General features: G+C 41.3%; 1 protein-coding gene across 1 annotated transcript in view; it reads right to left on the bottom strand.

Annotated features, from left to right (window-relative positions):
• Positions 1 to 1,021: 1,021 nt before the first annotated feature.
• KIF11 (kinesin family member 11) overlaps positions 1,022 to 27,061 on the bottom strand; it is a 42,447-nt gene continuing 16,407 nt past the window's right edge. Inside the window, exons 9-22 of the mRNA XM_084763790.1 lie at positions 24,812 to 24,907; positions 23,429 to 23,517; positions 16,604 to 16,691; positions 16,108 to 16,296; positions 15,171 to 15,378; positions 12,987 to 13,159; positions 11,505 to 11,630; positions 11,265 to 11,423; positions 9,425 to 9,531; positions 8,614 to 8,893; positions 7,103 to 7,325; positions 5,017 to 5,165; positions 3,167 to 3,283; positions 1,022 to 1,635 (exon numbers count right to left, since the gene is read on the bottom strand). Coding sequence (XP_084619916.1) covers positions 1,504 to 1,635; positions 3,167 to 3,283; positions 5,017 to 5,165; positions 7,103 to 7,325; positions 8,614 to 8,893; positions 9,425 to 9,531; positions 11,265 to 11,423; positions 11,505 to 11,630; positions 12,987 to 13,159; positions 15,171 to 15,378; positions 16,108 to 16,296; positions 16,604 to 16,691; positions 23,429 to 23,517; positions 24,812 to 24,907 — 2,136 coding nt within the window. The 3' untranslated portion in view covers positions 1,022 to 1,503. The remainder of the gene's footprint in view (positions 1,636 to 3,166; positions 3,284 to 5,016; positions 5,166 to 7,102; positions 7,326 to 8,613; positions 8,894 to 9,424; positions 9,532 to 11,264; positions 11,424 to 11,504; positions 11,631 to 12,986; positions 13,160 to 15,170; positions 15,379 to 16,107; positions 16,297 to 16,603; positions 16,692 to 23,428; positions 23,518 to 24,811; positions 24,908 to 27,061) is intronic.

A 27,061-nucleotide genomic window follows, 5' to 3' on the forward strand; every position in this document is an offset into this window, starting at 1 on the left:
CCTATATAAATATAATTGCCAAATAAGAAATTATGGACAAGCAAGTAAAGGAAACAAATTTCAGGGCTGGAGATGGGGCTTGGAGATGGGGCTCAGAGGTTAAGCGTGCTGGCTGCCTACAAGGTGGCCCACACGGTCCCAGTTCCAGTTCAGAGGACTTTATGCCCTCTTTGGCTCCAAGCACGAAAGTGGTGCAGATAGACAGGCAGAACGTCCATACACAAAAAAATCAATTTAATAAAAATAGTTTTTTAGAAACCAATTTACCAATTATAGACTTACCAAAAGCATATAATACCACAGATTTAGGTTGACATCTGTTTGCAAAGAAATTTATCCATTATTTTTATTAAAATAACATTTCTACTTCTACAATGGGCTGGAGAGAAGATGGCACAAGAAAATCAAATTCTTTAAGAAGCATATTTTCTAATTTTCTATGAAGGGTTTGTTCTTAATTACAAAGCCAGGCACAATGATGCCTGTTACTCCAGCCCTTGGAAGGATGACACAGGATTATCCTGAATTCTAGGATAGCTTGTGCTATCCATAGTGAGTTCAAAGGCCAGCCTGAGCTACATAGTGAGACTGTCTCAAAAAATATAAAACACTACATCACTCTAAAATGTATACACCGAACTTGCCGTGACCACATTGACTCCCTGCACATGTGCCTTTTAGGTAGCTTCTCTGCTTCATCTTGAAATGGCCCAACTTCCAGATCAAAAGTGCAAGGGTTAAAATTTCAACAGAGAGAATGTATATACATATTTTATTATATACAAAGATTAAAGTTTTAAAAGATAAACAAAATAGGAATTATAGTCATTAATTGGTAGTCTCAAAAATGTCTTGTCACAACTACACCTCAGAGGGGGGCGTCAGGCTCTGGACAGTGCCCTGCAACAACTGACACTCCAGGGAGCCTGGTAGGTGTGGGAGCCAGTCTGGAAGACCTCATGAAGGAATGTGATGCTGATGTTTGCTATCAAAGGAGAACAAATGAGAAGTACTGAAGGAAGGCACTTCCAGGGTCAGGTTTATTATTGACAATGATTGGAGAGGTAACTGCTGAAAGGCAGGACTTCTAGGTAATAAGGAGACCTTCTGTAGGTCTACAAATGGCTTTAGCAATAGGAATAGGGAGCAAAGATCTGAGAAAACAGAACAGGAAAGACTGATTGGAGGCAAGAAAATGCACACTGAACTCAGCCCTAGCAAGACAGCAAGGGAGATGGCATTCGCCCATGTATGACCATGTATCTGGTATTTAATAATATACAATAAAAATGCCCACTTGTTACAGAAAAGCTACTTTCTCAAGGTAAGTCCCAAATGAAACTCTACGTACTGCGTAACTAGGAGTAGAGGAGTGACAGAAAAGGACTTTCAGCTCAGCTACATTTACTGTGATGTCTTGATACAGGTGATCGATCCTATTTTAATCTGTACACAGCTTCAAATTGTGGAGTTTCAAGCTTTATTTTTTAACTCTCTGATTAACTAGAGATTTATTGCGGCTCGAAGTGGCAACCTGCTCTTTGACGCAGAGTGCTCTGAGGTCTCTTCCACTTTAGACTTTTCCATTGGGTTAACACCTCTGTTTTCTTTGTCTTTTCCATGTGTTTTTTTATGCTGTGGGTTTAAGAGGAGAAATGAAGTCACAATAATATAACATTTACTAGACTTTGTAACGTTTTATTATCAAAGTTCTTTGCATTTACAGGCAAAAGTTTAAATTAAAAAACCAAAGGCTCAGCACAAATTTGGGCCAACTTTAAAAAAACCAAAACCAAACAAACAAAAAACTAAGTATAGTCTTATTTATTTTACCAGTAATGGAAATAGAAAGATCTGGGGAGGGGAGGCAGGAGAAGACAGGGTTTTTCTATGTGTAGCCCTAGCTATCCTGGAACTTGCTCTGTACACCAGGCTGGCCTCAAACTCACAGAGATCTGCCTGCCGCTGCCTCTGAGTGCTAGGATTAAAGGCATGCGCCACCACCACCTGGCAAGAAATATTACTTTCTTACATTATTTTCTAAAACATAATTTTACAAGTTTTCCTTTAAGAAAGTGGTTCTCAACAGCAAGTGGTTCTGCCCCCTAGTGGACATATGCCAATGTCCTGAGATATTTTAGGTTAGTTCAAATATGGAAGGCCTCAGCTCCAGTAAGAACTGACCTTGGATGGAAGTGTTCAACCTAAAGGGAAGCCGGCCACAACACAGAATTACCCAGTTTAAAATGTCAGTAGTGCTGCCTAGAGAAAGCTAGATTTCTCACCATGAAAAAGACCTTTCATTTGTCTTCTATTGAAAATGTGGAGCTGGGACTGGAGAGATGGCTCAGAGGTTAAGAGCACTGGCTGTTCTTCCAAAGGTCCTAAGTTCAATTCCCAGCAACTACATGGTGGCTCATAACTTCCATCTCATCTATAATGAAATCGGGTGCTCTTTTCTGGCCTACAGGCAGAATACTATATAAATAATAAATAAAAGCTGGGTGGTGGTGATGCACACCTTTAATCTCAACACTCGGAAGGCAGAAACAGGCACATCTCTGAGTTTGAGGCCAGCTTGATCTACCATGCGAGTTCCAAGACAGCCAAGGCTACACACTACATGGAAAAATCCTGTCTCAAAAAATAAACCCAAAAAACAAAACAAAACAACCCCTTTAAAATCCTTTAACCTTCAAAATGTGATGGATAGAGAGGGACACCAGGGCCTATTGGGTAAAGGTACAAATAAGAGTGAAATAATAGCTCCTACAGTAAGAGGTAGAAATGAGACAAAAAATTACTTTAAATTACTTGCTAAAGTTACAGATGACGCCAAATTTTACCTTTATGTATTCTAGAGGATTCCATCATCAATATCAGGCTGTATACACAATTTAAATAAAAATTAAGCTATTAGAAAGGAATGACTGAATTTTGTTGTTGTTGTTGTTCTACACCAAGAATATTGTGTTTTTGTAACTGCTTGGTTTGTTTTGTTTTGTTAGCGGAGGCTAGCTAGCTTCTGCCTCGGCCTCGCAAGGGTCGGGACCTCAGGTGTGCATCACCATGACTGGCTAGGCTAAGATGATCCCTTTATGCTAAACAGTAAAACTTGTGTGACTTCAGATGTAGGAGGAGGGGCAGGGGATTCATTATCAGGTACCTGGAAGAATGGAACGCCGCCACTGGAAGGACAGTCCACACTGGTTTGTACAGATTTCTCTTCACTTAAAACTTCTACAGGACACTTCTCCAGAGCCTCCTTCTCTTCATCCATGTCCTAGAATAAGAAGCTGGATGAATGGGTAAGCCCATGGCTGGGTCATCACACAGAGCAGGACGGGGTAGGGCATGCTTCACAATCCCAGCACCGAGGAGGCAGAGGCTGGGGGATTGCTACAAATTGAACCTTGTGGTGGTCTACACAGTAAGCTCCAGGACAGCCAGGGAAAAACAAACAAACATCATCATAAAGGCAATTTTCCTCTTTGAATATGATTTCATATGCATTATATGAAAGTTAAACTTTGATAATTAGTAGAAAAACTATAAACTATAATGTATTGGCTTGTACTTATTCTCTAATTTAATTTTTTAAGGTGTATTTATTTATTATATATACAGTGCTCTGCCTGCATGTGTGCCTGCATGCCAGAAGATCACATTATAGATGGCTATGAGCCACCATGTGGGTGCTGGGAATTGAACTCAGGACCTCTGGAGGAGCAGCCCGTGCTCTCAGCCTCTGAGCCGTCTCTCCACCCCTATTCTCTCATTTCTTAACTTGTTTATACTTGCTACTAACTACATAGCACAAATGGTAGGTTTGATTATCTTGCTTCTAATTGCAGTTTCATCTTTGTAACCTGACACAAAACAATTCTTATTTTGTACATTTTCCCCCCCAAAACAAGGTTTCTCTATGTAGCCCTGGCTGTCCTAGACTCACTCTATAAAACAGGCTGGCCTCAAACTCACAGCAATCTGCCTGCCCCTGCCTCCTGAGTGCTGGGATTAAAGGCGTGCACCACCACACCTGGCTATTTTGTCCATTTTTAAGATGTACAATATAGTAGTAGCAATCCACAGGGTTATTGAAAGGGTTAAGTTATACATGTAAAGAACTTAGAACAGTGTGTGGCATGCAGAAACAGCTTAAATTTTGGCTTTTTCTTATTATCATCTACTAACCTAATAGTTCAAAATTAAATATTTATTTATTTATTATTATGTATACAGTGCTCTGCCAGAAGAGGGCATTGGATCATATTATAGATGGTTGTGAGCCACCATGTGGTTACTGAGAATTGAACTTATGACCTCTGGAAGAGCAGTCAGTGCCCTTAACTGCCGAGCCATCTCTCCAGCACCAGTTCAAAATTAATGAGCTTAAAAGAAAGGCTTAGAAGTCAGTAAGTTGGGGCTGGAGAGATGGCTCAGTGGTTAAGTGTGCCACCTGTTCTTCCAGAGGTCCTGAGTTCAATTCCCAGCAACCACATGGTGATACACAACCATCTATAATGTGATCTGATGCCCTCTTCTGGCCTGCAGGTACATATACATGCAGACAGAACACTGTATACTTAATGGATAAATAAATCTTAAAAAAAAAAAAAGGTTAGTAAGTCTCATAGAAACAGCGTAAGGCTGAAGAGTAAAAAGTAACATTTGTTACGTGACATCAACCGCCTCAAGAGTTTCCAGGGATGATGACCCAGAGGATCAAGCAGTTGCGACCAGATTTTGGACCCCCAGCACCCACCTAACTGTGTGTGGATGGGGCCACCTACCTGTTAATCAAGCACTTGGGAGAGCTGGTACCTGGCAGCTGGGTTCAGATGAGACTCTAATATATACAGTGGAGAGCAACTAAGGGAGGCCCCCAAAGACAAGCTCCTGCCTCCACACACATGCGCACATTTTGTATGCACACCACAAGCACATGTGTACACTCACATGCAAAGCTAAGTAAGAGGTTATGGGAAGGCTGTAAAACTCCGTTTTGAGTGTTACCTGACTGCTCTCTTTGTTGTCTTCTGGGCTGTTCGCCATCATTAACAGCTTGGGCTGTTTCTTTTGCAGCTGATCTAGGAGTTGTTCCCGGGGCTCAGTTCTCACCAGTGTTGATGGATATAAGTAATTTTTCCTCTCTGGTGTCAAACCTTTACAGAAGACATTAAAAAAGCAGAGGAAATATGAAATCAAGCACGAAATATAAAATTTAAAATTATGCCAAAGTGTATACTTTCAAGAGAATTGTCTTCCAAAAACAAAAATGATTCCATTCATCTTTTTCCACCTGCCAGGCACACACTAGTTGAGGACTATAATATTTTTTCATGCAGTAATGGATCTTTAATAGATCTGACAATTGTCAAAAGTCATCCTCCCTCCAAAAATGAGAAGCTTCCATTTCTAAAATGTACAAAAGATGTGTTAGGCTAAAGAATGAACTTGGGGCCGGACGTGGTGGCGCATGCCTGGAATCCCAGTCCACAGAAGGCAGCGGCAGGTAGATCGCTGTGAGTTTGAGGCCAGCCTGGACTACAAAATGAGTCTAAAACAGCCAAAGCTACAAAGAGAAACCCTGTCTTGAAAAAAACCTAAAATAATAAATTAAAAAAAAAACTTACCAACCATGGTAGTTTACCAATCTTTACCATTTCTGATCTCTAAAAATGGTGATTTGTAACGATGCCAGTCAGTGTAAGAAGGACATGGACAGATACCATCAACCCTGAGTTAAAGGAGACTTAGTTTGCTGGCCGTGGTGGCGCACACCTTTAATCCCAGCACTAGGGAGGCAGAGCAGGTGGATGGCTGTGAGTTCGAGGCCAGCCTGGTCTACAAAGTGAGTCCAGGAGAGCCAAGTATACACAAAGAAACCATGTCTCAGAAAAAACAAAACAAACAAAAACAAACAAAGTGAGTCCAGGACAGCCAGGACTACAAGAGAAACCATATCTTTAAAAAAAAAAAAAAAAGACAACTTAGTTTTTCTGCTCAGCTACTACTTTTGGTATGAAAACATCCTTTTGGACACAATGTTGACTAAATAGTTGGTAAATTTCATTTGTTTTTAAAATGCTTTTTTGGGTGTGGTTTGAGATAGGAGCTCTTGTAGCCCAGGCTAGCCTCAAGCTTACTATGTAGCTAAAGGTGGATGGCCTTGAACTCCTAATCACCCTACTTATACCTCCTGAGTACTCTTATGGAAGTGTGCACCATCACACCCAACAATTACTTTTTTTCTTTTTCATCAGGGTCTTGCTATATAGCCCAGGATGGTTTCCAAGTGAATTCTCTTTTCTCAGCCTCCTGAGGAAAACAAATTATAGAATTTCATAAATATTCAGACAGCTGGCCTGTTTATATGCATGCTTTTAAGCCACACCAGGCTAAATATGTCTTAACAAAGCCAGTTGTCTGAATGTTTATGAAATTTTATTCTATTGTGCTCAAATTTCTAGGACTATACCACTGAAAAGAAGTCAGCTAAGACTTGATTTAAAAAAAAATTTTTTTAAAGATTTTATTTGTCTTGTGTATGAGTACATCTGCATGTACACCTACAGGCCAGAAGAGGGCATCAGATTCCATTAAATATGGTTGTGAGCCACCAAGTGGTTGCTGGGAACTCAGGACCTCTGGAAAAGCAGACAGTGTTCTTATCCACTGAGCCATCTCTCCAGCCCCTGGATTAAGATTATTTTAGTGGGGGGCTCAGTGGTTAAGCGCGATACCTGCTCTCCCAGAGGTCCTGAGTTCAATTCCCAGTAACCACATGGCGGCTCACACCATCTATAATGAGATCTGGTGCCCTCTTCTGCTGGTGTGCAGGTCCACATGCAGGCAGAACACTGCATACATAATAACAACAACAACAACAACAGCAATAATAATAAAAAAGTTTTTTTAGTGGTCTAAATTTTCTTCTTCTTTTTCTTCTCTTTGGTTTTTCGAGAAGGGTTTCTTTCTCTGTGTAGCCTTGGCAGCCCTGGACTCACTTTGTAGACCAGGCTGGCCTAGAACTCTGCACAATTCACCCATCTCTGCCCCACAGAAGTAAAATCAATCTTAATAAGCAAAAATGAAATACCTGTTGGGGTATCTAATTTCAGGTCCTGTTGCAGGAAGCAATTAAGCTTTGTTAAACCAGCTTTTATGGTTTCATCAAGCTCTAAGCTTCCTGCTCTTAGTTTTTCTTCATCAGCAGTTAACTGAATAACAAAGGCACCGTGCTGGTTCTCAACAGCGGCTGTGTGTCCTCTGAGTTTTTCAGTGATCTCTGACTTGGAAGCCTCGCAACATCCATTTACAAACTGTAAAGGATACAAACAAGCTTTCATTACAAAATTACTCCATGTACCATTTTTATTACCTTGAAACTTTGCATAATACACATGTGCCAAGCCCCTGTCTTCACTGTCCAACATGGGCACTGGGGGCCTGAGGGACGCTGAGCCAATCGGCCATCTCTCTCACTACTCATTCTTTATGCACATACACCTGCAGGCCAGAAGAGGGCATCAGATCCCATTATAGATGGTTATAAGCCATCAAGTTCTGGTCAACTCTATCTCTATACCAGCTTTTCCTTTGTTTATATTCTTCTTAAAACAGCCTTAGGACTGTGCAGTACAGACTAGACTCATCAAACCCTAAATCTCTCCAGGCCTCTGGCTCCATGTCCAGCGTCTAAGCATGCAGCCTCGGTTTAACTCCCGGAACCTATGTAAAAGTGGAAGGAGTTTTACGATGACATACATGCCCCCACATCACGCACACAATAATAATACTTTTAAGGGGCCAGAGAGGCGGCTTAGTAGTTAAGAGCACTTGCCGTTTATCTACAACACTCACATTAGGTTTCCAGAACCCGTGGCAGGGGCCTCACAACTGCCTGGGACTCCAAATAAAATACAACTTTTATACGAAAGAGTATCTACCCTTCCCTAATGAGCCTGACCAGTCAAAAACAAAAATAAAAAACAAAATAGGAAGAAATAGTAAATTAGCCTTGAGGCCTAGAAGACATATGCTAAAACATGAATCAAGATCATGTATAACCATAGCCAAGTATTATACTTAAAAGCTTAAGTCATTCATTATATCTTAAGATTATATAATGCTTTTTAAGACCTATTTATTTATTTGTTTGTTTATTTTGTATACAGTGTTCTGTCTGCATGTACACCTGCAGGCCAGAAGAGGGCACCAGATAACATTCTAGATGGTTGTGAGCCACCATGTGGTTGCTGGGAATTGAACTCAGGACCTCTGGAGGACCAGTCCGTGCTCTTAACCTCTGAGCCCTTTCTCCAGCCCTATATAATGTTTTACTGTTTTGTTTTGTTTTGTTTTGTTTTGTTTTTACAAGGCAGAGTCTCACTATGTAGCCCTTGCTGTCCTGGAACTCATTCTGTAGGCCAAGCTGGCCTCAGACTCACAGATATATACCTGCCTTTGCCTGCTGAGTGCTGAGATTAAAGGTGTATGCCAGTACGCCCAGTTTATATAATGTTTTAAAATCAATTCTAAGTCCAGAATATTTTCATTTCTGATTATAGCTATTCTCCCTAAAATTAGTTCCAGGTACAGACATATTACCTCCATTAAGTTCTGAAGTTCCTCCTTCCTCTTGCTTAAGCAGGATGCCCACTGATCAGAAAAGTTAACTGTGCTTGTGTGCAGGGCCCCACAACTTTGCGTGGTCCTCTGAGATACAGTTTCCAGGTTGCTGCTGAGTGAACTGCAATGTCCTACAGACTCTTCTACCAACTGTGTGCCTTCTTGGTTAAGGTGTATGAGTTCTTGTAATAATCCATCAGAATCAGCAGTAATTTTTTTACTGTGACCTGTTGTTTTGTTGATTATATCTGTAGATTTCCTGTTAGGAAACAAAACAAAACAAAAAAACCCGGAATAACCATGAGTTCGATGCTAGACTAGTCTACAAGACAAGGTCCGGGGCAATGTGAGCTTAGAGTGAGGCCTCAAATAAGCAAACACCAAAACACCTCCCAGCTATCTGAAAATCAGTCACTCATGGAGAAGTGGAAAAGCCACAGGTCAATGAGAAAGGCGATCAACAGATGTCAACGAGATCACTCCCATTGTTATCTGGCAAACATTTTACAGGAATTTTCATAAAAATGTCTCAAAAAGCAACTAAAAGCCCCGAACCTGTCAGCACTGGGGAGCGGAGGCCGACCTGCTTTGGAGGCCCTGGAGTGCGGTCCTGTCTCTAGACTGGAGGGGAGGAAAAAGTGTACTTACACGTGCATACAAAAATAAAGGTGAACGAGTCACAGATTTACCTATAAGAAACCAGAAGTCTTTGTACTATTTGAAGCTTTTCTTCCTTTTAAAAATCTCTCCAGGCTTACAGAAGACTTTAGAAGAAGTTAAAGAGCCTTACCGCTCTGTATTTTCTTGAATACTGCTCAGTGGTTTCTGGATGTTTTCACACTTCTTCTCCAAAGCACAGAATCTCTCTGCCCAACTGTTCATTAACTGGCAAAGTTCCTGTAAGAAACATGGAAGAAGAGAAAGGCTTGAAATGCTAATATTCAAATGGTTGTTTTCTGTATATGAGTGATAACATGGTCATGCAGGTAAAAATTTACACTTGTTTTGGGGTTTTTTGTTTGTTTGTTTTTCAAGACAGAGTTTCTCTGTGTAACAACCCTGGCTGTCCTCAGATTCACAGAGATCCACCTGTCTGCCTCCTGGGTGCTGGGATTAAAGGTGTGTACTACCACTACCTGGCTTACATTTGTTTTTGTTTTTGACAGGTCTCATTATGTAGCTCAGGTTGGCCTCCAATTTGCTTGGGTAATCCTGCCTCAACCACTCCGTGCTGCGTAACAACTCACTAAGTTGAACTATATACACTCTTGACAAGACATTTTTAATTTCACCTCTAACACAGAGGAAAGCCCTGAAAGGAACATTAAAAGGAATATTTTAGGACTTTTAAAAAAGAGTAAAGAATTAACAACAGCAAAAAAGGTTTTCTGCAATTTTTTTAGAGAAAGGGTCATACTATGTATAACCAGAGAGTGTAATCCTACAGTAGTGGGCTCATGTACCAAAGCTTCAGGTGTGCATAATAGACTGGAGCTGGGTGTGGTAGAACATGCCTGTAATCAAAGGATGCAGGAGGCAGAGGTAGGAACCAATGGTGCAGCAATACTGAGAGAAGACAGGGTTGCTATATCAAAGATAGTAACTAAGCATGGCACATAGGGAAAAAACCATGCAATATTTTCACTTTACATGTTATAGCAGCCTCCTATTTTTCCCCCCTTTCTTCAAGACAGGGTTTCTCTGTGTAGCCTTGGCTGTCCTGGACTCACTCTGTAGACCAGGCTGGCCTTGAACTCAGTGATCCACCTGCCTCAGCCTCTCAAGTGCTGGGATTATAGACATGCGCCACCACATCCAGCCCCCAGGCCCCTAATTTAAAGGCATGTTTTCTATTCTTTTTATCTTGCTGGGAGGAAAGGACCATTTTGTTTGTCATGATGTGGTTAAGCACAGAGTCGCATATGCAACAATTTCTCAAATACTGACTAATCTAAAGAGGTATTCTTTAGTTTTGTTTTTCAAGACAGAGTTTCTCTGTGTAGCCCTGGCTTTCCTGGACTCACTTTGTAGACCAGGCTGGCCTCAAACTCAAAAATCCACCTGCCTCTGCCTTCCAAGTGCTGAGACTAAAGGTGTGTGCCACCACGCCCAGTTAAAGAGATTTTCTTAAGCCATGTAGTGGTGTCCCACAACTTTAATCCCAGCACTCAGGAAGCAGAGGCAGGAAAATCTCTTGAGTTCAAGGGCAGCCTGGTCCACAGAGTAAGTTCCAGGACAGCCAAGCTACACAGAGAAACCCTGTCTCCAAAACAGAAGTATTCTGAATTATTTTACACAAATGACCATCAGAAACAAAGTGGCTGTGGTGACCTCAGATCTCCATAGTTTTGTAGAAATCAGACCATGTGACATAAATTATAAAATTCATTAAGGCAATAGAGATGTCAGTTAAGAGACCTGAGAGAGCTGGAGAGCTGGCTCACAGGTTAAGAGCACTTGCTGCTCTTCTACAGGCCCTGAGTTCAATTCCCAGCAACTACATGGTAGCTAACAACCATCCATACTGGGATCTGATGCCCTCCTCTGGCCTATAGGTGTATATACAGGCAGATCACTGTATACATAATAAATAAATAAATGCATTTTTGTGGGGGAGGGAGGAGAGATACCTGAGAATGGGTTTCCTTTATGGCCTTCAGGTCTTCATTTAGGTCTCCACAAAGCTTCTGCGAATCGGCCAAGGAAGAAATTGTATGTTCTTGGAGTTCATGTAGATTGCTACACAATACACTGAGGAAACTGTCTATTTCTCTTTTTTGATCTTCTATCTTTGAAGAAAAAAGTATTAGTTTCTTTTGAAGTAACTAATCAAATCAAATTTAAGGCATCAAGAAGATTAACATATGTACCTTTTCAGCCATTGTAAATGATGTCTTGAAAATATGTTGCAGTTGCCTGTTGATGTTCAAGATGGAAACCACACTAGGGGCTAAGATGGACTTCAGGGAAGCGAGAAGGTCAGTCACAAGTTCATTCTGGTTAAAAATAAATTAATTAATTAAAACAAATCCTTAAAAATGTTTTCATTCCCATTAACCTGGCTGCTGTATCTCAGATATTTAGCAACCAAAAACCGACATTCAAAATTCTGAATTGACAAATGAACCAGGGCTAGTGAGATGTCACAGCAGATAGGGGTGGTCTGCCTGGCATATAATCCTGGGAACCCACATGCTCAGAGAACTCAGTCTCGTAAATTGCCCTCTAACTTCCACATGCAAGCCATGGCACACATGCACATACATTCACAAAATATTACAAAGTTTAGGACAAAGACAAAGTAGATATAACATAATTAGATGAGTGACTTTTTGGTTTTGGCTGAGACATGTCCTCATAATCCAAGATGGTCTGGTAATCTTTACACAACCTACACTGGCCTCAAATTCATGAGCCCCTTGCTTCAACCTCCCAAGTACTGAAATTACTGGTGTGTACCACCATGCCTGCAGTATTTCTATAGGGAGAAAAGTTTTAAAAGTAAGTCTTCGTGAGGCTTAGTCGAGTAAATCTAATGCAAAGAATTATACAATGCGTTCCTAGATCCTACGTGTTGTTTTTCATAAATTACTACTACATTTTATCTCATGCTATTACCACCATATATTATTTAAGTTGAGCCAGCAAGACAGCTCAATGGGTAAAGCATTTATTGTGCAAGCCTGGTGACCTGCACTTGACCCCAGAACTTACAGTGGAAGGCCTATAAAAATTTATCCTCTGACCTCACACGCATAGCATATACCCACACTCAACTTCATATCCCCACATTAATAAAAATGCTTGGTCATTTGTGCTAAATTAAAACAAAGCAGCTACCCACTATTTCCACTGGGTTAACTAGCCCCAGCTCTGGGGAAGATGGGGATTCATCAATTTCTAGACCAAATAATAGATCACAAGTCTCCTGAATCCACCCCAGCTGCTCTGCGGTGATGAGAAGGCTCATTAATAACTGCTACTCTTTTGTTAGTGACAGGTCTTCATGTAGCTTTGAACTCACTAAAAACCAAGGATGACATTGAATTCCTGATCCTCTTGCTCCTTCTCTCTTCCTCAAAAAACAAAACAAAACACCAAAAAGGTGTGCGCTGCCTCCAGCTTGCAATCATGGAAATTACACCCAGGACATAGCGGCTTAACTACTCCTACCCTCAACTACACAAATGAGTAGAAACAGGTTCAAAGTGTAGTCGGACCCTCTTAGAAATCAGTCTTTCTGTGAGGGGGAAACAACCCCAAAGTCCTGCAACTGTGTGCAGCAAAGCTCGGGCTGAAAGAGCACTGTCCTGAAGACTAGTGGCCCCGGGAAGACATCAGAGGTTACTAACAATCAATCCTTGCAGCACAGTTTTACTCTGGGCTGCCAACGACTGCTCTTCCAATAGCATATCAGAAATCTGAGAAACACGAGCCGACACATTTTCTGGAATAGACGTGAGAGATTCAAGCGCTGTCGTGGTAATGGTGTCTAATGCAGAGACACTAGAAGACATCAGGTTACCTACAAAACAGAGAGAGATGCAAACTTTGGCATAAATATCTTTAAATGCAGTTAAGACCACTTTCAATAAGCCAAAATCAATCTTTTATTGTCGAGTTAGCAATAACTACATTAAAGAACTGTCTTAGCCGGGCGTGCTGGCACATGCCTTTAATCCCAGCACTCAGGAGGCAGAGGCAGGCGGATCACTGTGAGTTCAAAGACAGCCAAGGCTAACACAGAGAGACCCTGTCTCAAAAAAAAGAAAATAATAATAATAATAATAATAATAATAATAATAATAATAATAATAATAATTTTTAAAATCTTGTCTGTGCACTCAAATAAAATGGAGAAGAGACTATCAGACCCCTTGGAACAAGAATTGCAGATAGTTGTGAACTGCCATGTAAGTCCTAGGAATTAAAACTACTCTCTCCAGCCACAATTTACAAATATTTTTAAAAATTTTTTTTTAGGAAGGGATCTAAGAAATTACATAATAATGCCTAGAAGAAATGAGTCAGGTTCAGTGATAAAGGAAAAATGTATTCCTAATGGTAATGCTAACTTGATAAATTTTAGCTTATTTTACAGAAAACAGTCTAAAATCAAACAACAAACCTCTAAAATTTGTTGTACAGAAAGCAAAAACATGCCGGGTATAGTGGCACACACCTTTAATCCCAGCACTTGGGAGGCAGAGGCAGGCGGATCGCTGTGAGTTCAAGGCCAGCCTGGCCTACAAAGTGAGTCCAGGACAGCCAAGGCTATATAGGGAAACCTTGTCTTGAAAAACATAAAAAAAAAAAGAAAAAGAAAAAGAAAAAGCATCAATCTCTTGCCTAAACAGCTAACATGTTCAATGGGATAGATATTAGAGACACTGTTGCCTGAGTTGCTGAGTTTTGTTTTTTAAATAGTATAGAGTTCATTTTGAGATATGTTGCCTCATATCTATAACCCCAGCACTCAAGCTGAGGCAAGAGGATCACAAATTCAAAGCCAGCTTGGGCTACAGAGTGAGTTTAAGTTCAATTTAGCCAACTTAGTGAGAAGCTGTCTCAAGATCAAAAGACAGTTAATTAAAACAAAATTGTGAAATTGATACCTATGAAACTATAAAGGGCTGGGAATTTAGTTCAATTGCCAGATCGATTGCTTAATGTGCACAAAGCCCTGGGTCCCACCTCTACCATCGCATAGAGCCAGTGCAGTAGCACAGGCCTATAATCCTAGTACTCAACTTCTCAGAGAGACAGGAGGATTAGACGTTCAAGGCCAGCCTAGGACACCCATGACCCTGCCTCAGAAACAAAAAAGATCAGAAACCCAGAAAGCTGGGTTTAGTGGCACTCTTCCTGTAATCTCAGCACTTAAGAAGCAGAAGCTAGTGGTGGGGGAGGGGAAGGGGAGGGAGAAAAAGATTGGAGAGAGGGTGAAAAGGGGACAAGAGGTGGGGAGAAGGGGGAGAAGGGAGGAGAGAAGATAGAAAGAGAAGAAAGCGCATACGAGCTAGCCTGGGCTTCACCAAGCCAGCAGACCTATCTACTTGGCCAATGAGGAATCTGTCTTAAAAGAAATTCAGTGGAGGGCCAGAGCCACAGTTCAATGACGAAGAGTATTTACAGCCTACAAAGATGGAGTCTGATTCCTAGCACCCATATCAGAATATAAAATAAAATAACTCACCTGGTGGTGGCAGCACATGCCTTTAATCCCAGCACTCAGGAAGCAGAGGCCAGCCTGGTCTACAAAGTGAGTTAAAGGACAGCCAGGGCTACACAAAGAAACTCTAAGCAATAACACTTTTTTTGGTTTTTCGAGACAGGGTTTCTCTGTGTAGCTTTGGCTGTCCTGGACTCACTTGTAGACCAGGCTGGCCTCGAACTCACAAAGACCCACCTGCCTCTGCCTTCCACGTGCTGGGATTAAAGGCGTGCGCCATCACACCAGGCTCAGCAATAACACTTAAGGTTGTTGTCTGACACACATCCACAGGGCACACATCAACAGAAATGCTTGAACTTACCAAACAATGTCTTATGAACTTCTAGCACGGCCTTTTGTTTTGCACTGCCATCCTTAATTAATTCTTCCATATTACTGAACAGACTGTTGAGGTTTTTGCCAAAAATATCCTGAGCGTCAGCATTATGTTTCTCAATGGCTCTCTTACGGTCGAGTTTAGAATGGAGACCAGACACGTCCCTAGTGGTTTCTTTAACTGTATTAAGCAACTATATGTTTAAAAAACAAACAAAACAAAAAAGGTAACATAAAAAGTCTAATCAAATTGCCTGTATTCCATAAGGATGTCTTCCTGATAAGAACTAGACACAAAATTTTACACACTATATCAGAAAAAGTTAATCTTATGCTAATGTGTCCAGGTGCTCAGGAATACTTAGTCCCCAACAAGCCTCTCTCTCCCAGACAGCCAGCCAATGTGCAAAGAAAACTGACATTGCTAATTCATTCCAGTAATTATGTTTGCTAATAAACATTTTTGCCTTTTAGTGTCTCCTCAAAAATATAACCTAGGGGCTGGAGAGATGGCTCAGTGGATAAGAGGACTGTCTGCTCTTCCAAAGGTCCTGAGTTCAATTCCCAGGAACCACATGGTGGCTCATAACCATCTATACTGGGATCTGATGCCCCCATCTGGCCTGCAGGAGCACATGCACATAGAGTACTCATTCATAAAATAAATGAATAAAATCTTTCAAAAAATTAAAAGAAAATGCTTTCCCCTACTTAAAAAAAATTATATATATATATATATAAAATCTATCCTATAAAATGTGATACTTTCATTCCAATTTAAAAAGAAGTGCGTCAAATAATAAAATACCATTTCATAAATGGATATAACACTTGGAATGAATAAATTAAAGTCTTATAATAATCAAAGCTTAAGGAAAGATACTTCTACCCATCCTTCAATGTTTTCAATACAAAGGACAAACCTTGCTGGCAGTGTCATGAAGCTTCTCCTCAGTTCTTGCCAAAGCTGAAGAGACATATTCCTCTTTAACAAGTTGTGATTTTGTTTCTTGCAGATGTTTCTGAGTGGTTTCAAGTTCCTGTGTCTTGGTTTGCAGGTCAGATCTACACTGGTCCAGTTCATTTTTACTATCCACAAATAGCCCTGTAACCTGCATATGATAAATACATTAAACAATTCTTTATGAATCAGAAAGAATGCTCTGGCTGGTGAAACATCTTTAGTTAATAAAATCTAGTTAATAAGATTGAGAAAACAAATAAATTGTTCAAAAGTAAAAAGAAAGTTTGCCAGACTGATTAGAACATGTTTAATGGTATCTGGTCTGTTCCTATAAACCTTATTCAAACTTAAATAACAGCGCTAATGTAGTGGTATTAATTTTTCAGGTTCCTCCCAGGACTTCAGTGGACTGCCATTTCCCTCTCAAGCGACTGCATGCTACCTAGAATACCCACCTTACTGAGCTCCTCCTCAAGAACAACGATTTTTTCAGCCAGCTCAACAATTTGTTCTTCCTGAACAGTTAATTTTCCATTCATAGCTCTAAAATAAAATTTATACAAATTTAACAGTTAATGTTTTGTTCTAAATCCTACAAAATTCTAGTCTAAATATATAACAAAATCCAACATGACAGAAGCAAAGGATAGCGGCTGCACAATTCATCTCCGCGTTCCTGCCCTCAGGAGGATACTTAAGCGCTGATAAGCAGTAAGTGCAAACTGCAACAAACAAAAGTAGCCTCTTTGGCGGGAGGATTTACCTATTTTTAGTTTATATACAAGTGTTTTGCCTGCATTTATGTCTCTACCACTTTCATGCCTCTGCCTGTGTCAGATCCTCCTGCAACTGGACTTACGGTCAGTGTGAGCCACCATGCCAGTGCTAGGAATTGAACCTGGGTCATCTGGAGGAGCAACCAGTGCTCAACTAAGCCATCTCTCCAGCTCCTCCCTGTTTTATAGATGGAGCATTCCTCATTTGACCTGTACCCTGAAACTGAGAGCCTTTATCTGTGAAGGAAAGACATGTGTGTGCAGATCCAATCGGGGATGCTAAGGAGCTGGGGAGCGACTAACGCAGTGACAGGCACTTGTCAGCACACACAAGAGACCAGATTTGGTCAAGCACCAGAGAATACATATAAAATAACACTTTATGTGAAGACAATAAAAAAATGACAGAGAAGGGGAAGCAACACAAAGTAGGGGTGGGAGGACTTCAGCTACGTGGCTGCCATCAGTGATATGTAAGATAAAAATGCCCACCACTGGAGTCAGAGCTTAAGACTGGAAGACATGAAGCGCTTCGAGAAATTGGTGAGATGACTGACTAACCAGCGGAAGACTGACTGACTCAGTGTATGTACACAGAGCAGTACCAAGCCTCAGAATCTACCGGGGATGCCACACACACACAGTTATGCTAAGACTAGGTGTACAAACACCACTGTTACACTCGTACTAGGCCTTGGGAGATTCACCAGGGCACATTTCTCAGCTTCGGCAGTTTAGGTGCTTTGTGACAGGCAGTCCCTAGTTGAGGGCTACCCTGCATGCTTCGAGATATTCCGTTATAAATCTACCGCTTTCTAATCTACTAGAGGCCAGCAGCACTCCCCACTCACACCCGTGAGAACCACCAGGACGGCCAGGGAGGTCTGTGTGGTGGGAAAGGAAGGACGGATTGCACACTAGGCCTTTGTGTTCGCTAATATTTATGTTAATCAGTTCAGATCTGAGCAAAGGTGCTTAAAATGGTGCTGTTATGAAACAACCATCCCATGTGCTATGCCCATGTTTCCTTCAGGATGCAGGAAGATGACCCGACGGCCTGATCAAAGGATGGATGACTACTCTGCCCATCCCAGAAGCAAAGTATACATCTTTTTATTAAAAAAACGAACAGGACTGTAGCCAGGTGTGGTGGTGCACAGGCCTTTAACCCCAGTACTTGGGAGGCAGAGGCCGGCAGATCGCTAAGAGTTCAAGGCCAGCCTGGTCTACAAAACTGGTCTAGTACTGCCAAGATGACACAGAGAAACTCTGTCTCAAAAAACAAAAGAAACAACAATGACAAAAAAAACAAAACAACAACAACAAAACACAGAAAAAAATAGGGCTGTATTGCCCTAAATATGTTTGCTGGTTGGAACATATTAAAATGTATGTACTTGCTTCTAATATTGAACATCTTGTGCTTTTTTTTTTTTTTTTTTTTGGTTTTTCAAGACAGGGTTGAAAGTCTGTGTGTAGCCTTGGCCATCCTGGACTCACTTTGTAGACCAGGCTGGCCTCGAACTCACAGGGATCCGCCTGCCTCTGCCTCTCAAGTGCTGGGATTAAAGGCATGCGCCACCATGCCCGGCTTTTTTTTTTTTTTTTTTTTTTTTTGCTTTTCAAGATAGGGTTTCTCTGTTACATAGAGCCCTGACTGTCCTAGACTTGCTTTGTAGACTAGTCTAGCCTCAGACTCAGAGAGATCCACCTGCTTCTGCCTCTGCCTCCCGAGTGCTGGGATTACAGGAGTGTGCCACTAGGCCCGGCTAAGGCCCTACTTCTAAGCGTAGGAAATTCTCACAGGTCTTGGGTTGGACTTGGCTGTGGGGTACAAGTGACAGAACAAGATCCATGAAAACAACCTAAACTTTTGGTGCATGGAAATGAATTCTTAAATAGAGACCACAATTTTTTTGTAATCTTTGTTAAATACATACTATAAAAACCTATGTTTTTGTTCTAATGAATGGAGAAAACATAAGAAAAATCAGATCAGATGAATCACAGGGTGGTGGTGGTACACGCCTTTAATCCCAGCACTTGGGAGACAGAGGCCAGCTGGTCTACAGAGTAATTCCAGAATAGCCAGGGCTACACACAGAAACTCTGTCTCAAAAAACTTAAAAAAAAAAAATCAGAAGGACCTGTTACTACATTTTTCTTTTTCTTTCTTTCTTTCTTTTTTTTTTTGGGGGGGGGGGCTTTTTTCGAGACAGGGTCTCACTGTGTAGCCCTGGCTGCTGGCTGTCCTGGACTCACAGCAGTCCGCCTGCCTCTGCCTCCCAAGTGCTGGGATTAAAGGCCTGCGCCATCACCGCCCAGCCTGTTGCTACATTTTTAAAATGTTGAATTTTTTTTTAAAGACTAGAAGTTTACATTGCATTTTAAAGATTTATTTATTACATATACACTGTTCTGCTTATATGTATGCCTGCACACCAGAAGAGAACACCAGATCTCATTATAGATAGTTGTGAGCCACCATGTGGTTGCTGGGAATTGAACTCAGGACCTCTGGAAGAACAGACAGTGCTCTTAACCTCTCCAGCCTCTAAAATGTTGAATTTGACTATGCTTTAATTACAATAATAAAACTGAGGTTATTTTAGTGGCAATACTGATTTTTGTTTGTTTTTTGAGACAGGGTTTCTCTTGTAATCCTGGCTGTCCTGGATGCGCTCTGTAGACCAGACTGGCCTCAAATTTACAGAGCTGCCTGCCTCTATCTCCCAAGTGCTGGGATTATAGACATGTACCACCATGCCCAGCTCCTGATTTATTTATTTTTAAATAATAAAGATAACACCATATTGATTACTTACTACAGGAAGAAAAATAAATGCCAAAAAATTAAAAATAAAAAGAAACCAACGCACAATATTCATCTGAAGCAATACAGTAGTTGAGTAAGCACTCAAGTGTCTCAAGAGCTCACATTTTCCATCTTGTGTGGGTGAGATTACCCAGCATCCCATGCTCAGGAAAGTTGGGGTGAGAGTTTTAGAACATTTAATATACCCGATTGTGATTTGATCTATAACACAAGAAGAAATGCCAGGTGGCCTGAAGTCTTAGTGGGCTTAATTCAGATCCTACTAAACCGCAAGCTCTGCAAAGTCCTGGCTGCATTTTATAGTGCTCTCTCTGGAAACTTCCACATCATGGCATCTTATCAGCTGTGCTCAGGGACTGGAGCAGCAGGGAGCTATGGAGAAGACCTGAGCCACAGCCCTAGGCTCTGGGGACCGTGTGTTCTCAGAACCGCTCAGGCTTACTCAGGAACCAGGTGTCTCCCAAGCCACAGAGAATCATGCATGGATTCTATCAGAAAACATCACACACACCCCTTTTTGAGACAGGGTGTATCAGGAAATTTTATAAGCTTTAGTAATCTTTATTTATAGAGCAATGAATATATCCCCCCTAATAATAATAATAATAATAATAATAATAATAATAATAATAATAAAAAGGCAAAATGAACTGGGAAAGGTCAGGTTTTAAGAATCTTTTTCCCCCTCATGACAAATTTCTCAAAGCCATTTTATTGCAAACTAGATTTTCATTAAAAAAATAAAACTACCATGTTATAACTTTAATATTTAAGTTCTGCTTCATGCTACCTTTCATCTGTATTTCAAATCTTCACAGGGCTATTTCATTTCATAGACTTGAATGACACATCGTTTCTCGACTTCCATCTGCTCAAGTTAAATGTTGAAGAGTACTATATGACGTTCATCCAGTAGTCTTTGATTACAACAATCAAGAGGCCTGGATATTGCTGAGCATCCTCTAGGGGGCAGTGAACTTCCTTCTTGAGAGCCAGGGGCCTGCGCCAGCCTCGCTTGTTCCGGAGCCATAAAGCCCTGGGTTTGATCCCCAGGACTACATGAAACTAAATAGAGTGGCACATGCCTGCATCCCAGCACGTGAGAGCTGGAGGCAGGAGGATTAGAAGTTAAAGGTCACTTTTGACTAGTCAAGGGTGAGACCAGTCTGGACTACATGAAACTCTGCCTTACAAAGCCAGGGCCGTGGCACACGCCTGTAATCTCAGCACTTGGGAGACAGAGGCAGGTGGATGCTGTGAGTTTGACACCAGCCTGGTCTACAAACTGAGTCCAGGACAGAGAAACCCTGTCGTGAAAAACAAAATGAATAAACAAATGAATGAATGAGGAAGTAAGTAAACAAATGGATGGATAGGGGAGGGGGGGGAGAGATGTTGGAGGGACCCTGTTGTTTGAGGTTGTATGTAGTCCTCCCCGTTAGGTGTGGGGACTCCTTCTCCCCAGCAGGGCCTCCTGCGGCTCTCTGCCTGACTCCATCTTTAGACACAGCTGCCTCTAATCACATTTGATACACTGTCCTTGACACAGTTCCCGGCTAGTTCTTTCTACCTGCACTTACAGGTACTTATTAGGTACTGTACTCCCGTTCATATGATAGAAGCATGCTGCCAAATGCAAATCAAGCATTATCATAGTTCCTAGTTTCAACCAATTATGTATACCTATCCTGGAACCACCCCAACCCACATCCCAAGGAAGATATATATGGCCTTTGTTTTCCCTGAGGAAAGTTGTAATAGCTCCTGAAGTGGTTCCTGGAGTGTTCAATCTCCATTGGCTTGCTGCCTTCCAAGCCCTGTGTCTGACCTTCTGTTCCTCCCAGCTTGGTGAGCTGGTGGCCAACAGCTCCCCAGAAAAGAGGAGAACCACAAATAAATAAGCATGATGCATAGGACTTCTCTATATTATTATTATTATTATTATTATTATTATTATTATTATTATTATTATTATTATTATTATTATTATTATTCACATAAACCAATTATTTTAAAATAATTTTAAAATAAAATATTTTAAAAGGCTTTCTAAAGTTTGATAGCTGTGTGTGTATTTTTTCTTTCTTTCTTTCTTTCTTTTTTTTGTTTTGTTTTTCGAGACAAGGATTTCTCTGTATAGCCTTGGCTGTCTTAGACTCACTTTGTAGACCAGGCTGGCCTCGAACTCACAGAGATCTGCCTGCCTCTGCCTCCTGGAGTGGTGAGATTACAGGTGTGAGCCACCACGCCCAGCTTAATATTTTTCTATGTTGTGTCTTGAAACATTTATTTGGTGAGGGGGATGGTGCAATGCTACAGCATAGACACAGAGGTCAGATGACAATTTTTGGAGGAGTTGGTGCTCTCCTTTTATCATGTGGGGTTCAAGAGACTGAACTCACGTCCTCAGGCTTCGTACCAAGCACCTTTACCTATGACCTACCTCACCAATCACAGCTTACCTATGACCTACCTCACCAATCATAGTTTTAGTTTTGAGTCTTGCCATGTGGCTCTGACTGGCATTAAACTCTCAGTCTTTCTATCTCTGCCTCCTGGGACATGGCACTTAAATTTTTTTTTAATGTGTGTGTGTGTGCACATGTATACACAATTGCACAAATATCATGATACACATGTAGAGGTTAAAGGACAGCTTGTGGAAGCAGGGTACTTCCGTCCACTATGTGGGTTGCAGATATCAAACTCAAGTCATAAGACTCTGTAGCACATACCTTTACACACAGCCATCAAACTGGCTCAATAACTACCTTATTTTACTTTATTTATTTATTTAATGTATATGAGTGCTCTATCTGCATGCCAGAAGAGGGCATCAGATCCCTGTACATGGTGGTGAGCCACCATGTGTTTGCCAGGAATTGAACTCAAGACCTCTGGAAGAGCAAACAGGGTTAACTGCTAAGCCATCTCTCTGGCGCAGTAGCTATCTTTTAACGTCAAAGCAAAAGCAGCACTTATTGGGAGTAGACACTATTTCCTTATTGCTGTATTAAGTAGGTTTTACTTCAAACTACTGTTATTGGAAAATACAGTTTTTAGGTATGTTAGCACACCTATAATTCCAGTAACTGTGAGGCTGAGGCAAGATTCAGAGAGCTTCAGACTAGCTTGGGATATGTATATGTATATGTATATGTATGTGTATGTGTATGTGTATGTGTATGTGTATGTGTATGTGTATGTGTATATGTATATATAGAAACTATCTCTAAAAACAAAGATAAGGAGCTGGGAATGGCTCAGCAGTTAAGAGCTCTGTCTGCTCTGTATAGGGAACAGGGTCCAGGCCCCAGCACATAGCAGCTCACAGCTGTTTATAACTCCATCTCCAGGAGATCTGGTGCCTTTCTGGCCCCTGCAGCACTGCCTGAATGGGGTACACAGACATACATGAACGCAAACTCAAAATAAAAAATTTTTTTTAAAAATCCAGCTGAGTAGTGGTGGTGCAAACCTTTAATCCCAGCACTCAGGAAGCAGAGGCAATTGGATCTATCAGTTCGAGGCCAGCCTGGTCTACAGAGTGAGTTCCATAACAGCCAAGGCTACACAGAGAAACTCTCTCTTGAAAAACCAAAACAAAAAACAAAAACACCCCTCCCCGCAAAAAAACTTAGAAATCAATTCCATAAACAAAGGCTTACCTAAAATTTTCTTCAGAGATGTACACTCCATTTTTCTCACGGGCTGCAGCAAGATCTCGCTTCAAACGCTCTATCTCTTCTGTATATTCCTACACAAGAGGAATATTATATATCGGTATCAAGTTAGTTGTTTTTGTCCTATCATTCAGTGTGGACAGCATATACATAAAACATGTTAGTGCTTAATGTTTCTCAAACAAAAAGTTCTAATCACATTAAAAAACAAAACAAGGCCGGGTGTGGTGGCGCATGCCTTTAATCCCAGCACTCGGGAGGCAGAGGCAGGTGGATCTCTATGAGTTCGAGGCCAGCCTGGTCTACAAAAGGGAGTCCAGGACAGGCAGGGCTACACAGAGAGACCCTGTCTTGAAAAACAAAATACAAAACAAAACAAACAAAAAAAACCCCCTAAGATTTCACTCCATAAGCCAGGCTGTCCTTAACAGCGATTTTCAGTCTCAGCCTTTGAAATGCTGAGGTCACATGTGTAGGCCCCCACACCCCAAATTTTAACTAATTTAACATCAATGCTAATTTGTTTAGAAATAGTCTATTAATGGCCTTATTAAAGAGTCTTTAAATGTGTCCACTTTGTCTTTAAATCTGCTGCCTTTAAATCCCAGCACTCGGGAGGCAGAGGCAGAGGCAGAGGCAGGTGGATCGCTGTGAGTTCCAGGTCAGCCTGGTCTACAGAGAGAGTCCGGGACAGCCAAGGCTACACAGAGAAAACTTGTCTTGAAAAACAAAAAACAAAAAACAAAAATAAATAAATAAATAAGCCAGACAAAGAGGTAAATGTCATGGTGTATAAATTTCACCTCAGAGATGTAAACAGAACTTATGATTGTAAACAGATGCTATCAAGAGTGCCAACTGCATTATAAAGCTAGAAATGTCAATACAACAGGGTTGGGAAAACATTCTAATATATTCAGGGTTTTCTTTATTTGCTGTATAAACTGCTACCATAGGAGGTTGGTGACGCAGTGCAGTGGCAAAAGGTCTCCAGAACTACAGTGTGGTGAACACTTCTCTGCCTGGTCAATGAGACCCTCACTCAATAACAAATGCCTACAACAAACAATTTTACAAATCTTCTTACTTTATTTATTTTTATGTACATTTGGTGCTTGGACTACATCTTAACCACTGAGCTATCTCTCCAGATCCCCAAGTTAACAAATCTTAATTAAAAGTGACCTGTTGTTATTCCTAACCTGGCGTGGTGGTGCAGGTCTTTGATTCCAGCACTCAGGAAGCAGACATAGGTAGATCTCTGAGTTCTAGGCCAGCCTGGTCTACAAAACAAATTCTAGTACAGTTGGGGGAAACACAGAGAAACCCTGTCTTGAAAAAAACAAAAACAAAAAACCAACAAATCACCTTAATGAGAGCTTTTTTGGTGAGTTTCTGGTTAACTTCAGGCTTGTTCATTATGTTCTTTGCTCTGTGAGCGTACTCCAAAGTACTCAAAGTTTCCTGTCATGAAAAAGAAAGGTTAATTACTGAAGATGTAAGGATGAAAGTAGATGCTTCTGTTATTTAAAATGTACATAATTGCTATCTGCACTTAATGCATGAACTCTATTTATTGACTATTTTAACCAAGCAGTGTCTGAGTGAGTGAGTGAGTGAGTGAGTGTGTGTGTGTGTGTGTGTGTGTGTGTGTGTGTGTGTGTGTGTGTGTGATACGCAGGAATGTGAGAGCCACTAGGTCAAGGCTGACTGTCTTCCTCTAGGAGTCTTCTTCTTAGGCTTTGAGAGTGTTTCTCGGTGAGCCTGCAGAGTGCCAATCTAGCTGGCCTGGCTGGCCAGTGAGCTCCACAAATCCAAATGTCTCCTCCCAAAGACCCTAGAAACAGCTTTGTGTAGAAACTGGGAATCTGCATGTGGGTCTCCTCATCCTCACATGGCAAGCACATTACCAACAGAGCTGCCTCCTCAGCCTCCTACACTGTCTTAAACTCAGTGACATCTACCAGCTGGGGAACAAACAAAATGTCCTATTAAGGAACAATCTCCTCAAAGAAAACCCCTCCATCTTGGAAGGAAATTCCTTAAGGATGATGTTCTAAAGGGTAGTAAAACATTCCACAGCACAAGGAAGCTCTTTAAGCTCAGAAGCCCCTGAAAGAAATACACCAGGCCCCTCCCTGCCTCAGACCAGAAAATCCCTGAAACAGACACAGTGGGCCCCTGCCAGAGACACTCTCAGACCAACCTGGCTGCCCTGAAGAGGCTGGCACCAGCCCATCCACCTGGGAGAGACATTCCTCAGACTGTTGGGCTGTCTGCAAGTTAATCTGTCATGAGCAAATGCACACACAGGATGATGGGAAGGCTTTGGAGATGCAGCTGTCTTTGAGTCAGTTCTGCTCTTATAAGAAATCTCTCACAATATTACTGTAAGTAGCCCCACTAGCACCCATTAGCTGACCAAGTTGAGCTCTGTGACGTTTGTACTTTCGTCTGGCATGTGATCCCTATCTGAAGGGAGCAGACATTTGTTCATGAGATCAAGACTAGTGTTACACAACACCTGTATCTAGATAACTAATTATTATGTACTCAGAAAAAGAACCAATGTGATATACAATTAACATTGTATAGCATAATGAAAACAGTATGCTAAGTGCCCCCAAAAAAAGACTGGACTCAGTCTAAGTAAATGAACCTATCATTACCAAAAAAAAAAAAATTTTTTTTTAAAACATGTATGGGTATTTTCCTGCATATATGTCTGTGCACTGTGTGCAGACCTAGTGCTTGAGGTGGCCAGGAGAGGGCACCAGATCCCTAAGATTGGAGTTATACATGGTGGTGAGTCACCATGTGGGTGCTGGAAATCATAAGCAAAATCATAAACAAAACCTTCCTCTGGAAGAGCGGCCAAAACTCTTAACCACTGAGCCATTTCTCTGGCCCAGCAATCTGTGTTTGTTTAAAGAGAGCGTGAAGAGCTAGCTAGATGACTCGGTGAGCAAAGGCACTTGCCACCAAGCCAAATGACTGGACCTGACCCCTGGAACCCATGACAGACGGGGGGAATTGACAACCACAAGTTGTTTTCTGATCGATACCTGTATACCCATGACACACGCATACAAAATAAGTAAACAAAGGAATATAAAACATATTTTTAACCTAGGTAGTGGTGGCACACACCTTTAATGCCAGTACTCAGGAGGCAGAGACATGTGGATCTCTATGAGTTCGAGGCCAGCCTGGTCTACAGAGCAAGTTCCAGGACAGCCTGGGCTACACAGAAAAATCTTATCTCAAAAAACAAAAACAACACAACAACAACAACAACAACAACAACGAACCAACCAAACAACAATGACAAATTTAAAAAAAAATAAAGATTATGAAGCCATTTTGGCAGCACATGCCATGAGAGAACTCTAGAAGCTGGGGCAGGGAGATCAAGAGCCTTCCACCAGCCTGAAAGACAGCAAATCCTATCTTGAAAGAAAACAAGAAAAGAAAGAAAGAAAGAAAGAAACAAACAAACAAACCACGCTGGAAGTCATAACTGGCTTTTTATCATAGTGACACCCTAGCCTCTAGGATATGTTTACATACCATGTCCAGATTGTTATGCATTATAGTAGAGAATGAAACCAGTAAATG

This window comes from Acomys minous (genome assembly GCF_964271855.1).
Source record: "Acomys minous genome assembly, chromosome: 2".
NCBI classification, from domain to species: Eukaryota; Metazoa; Chordata; class Mammalia; order Rodentia; family Muridae; genus Acomys; species Acomys minous.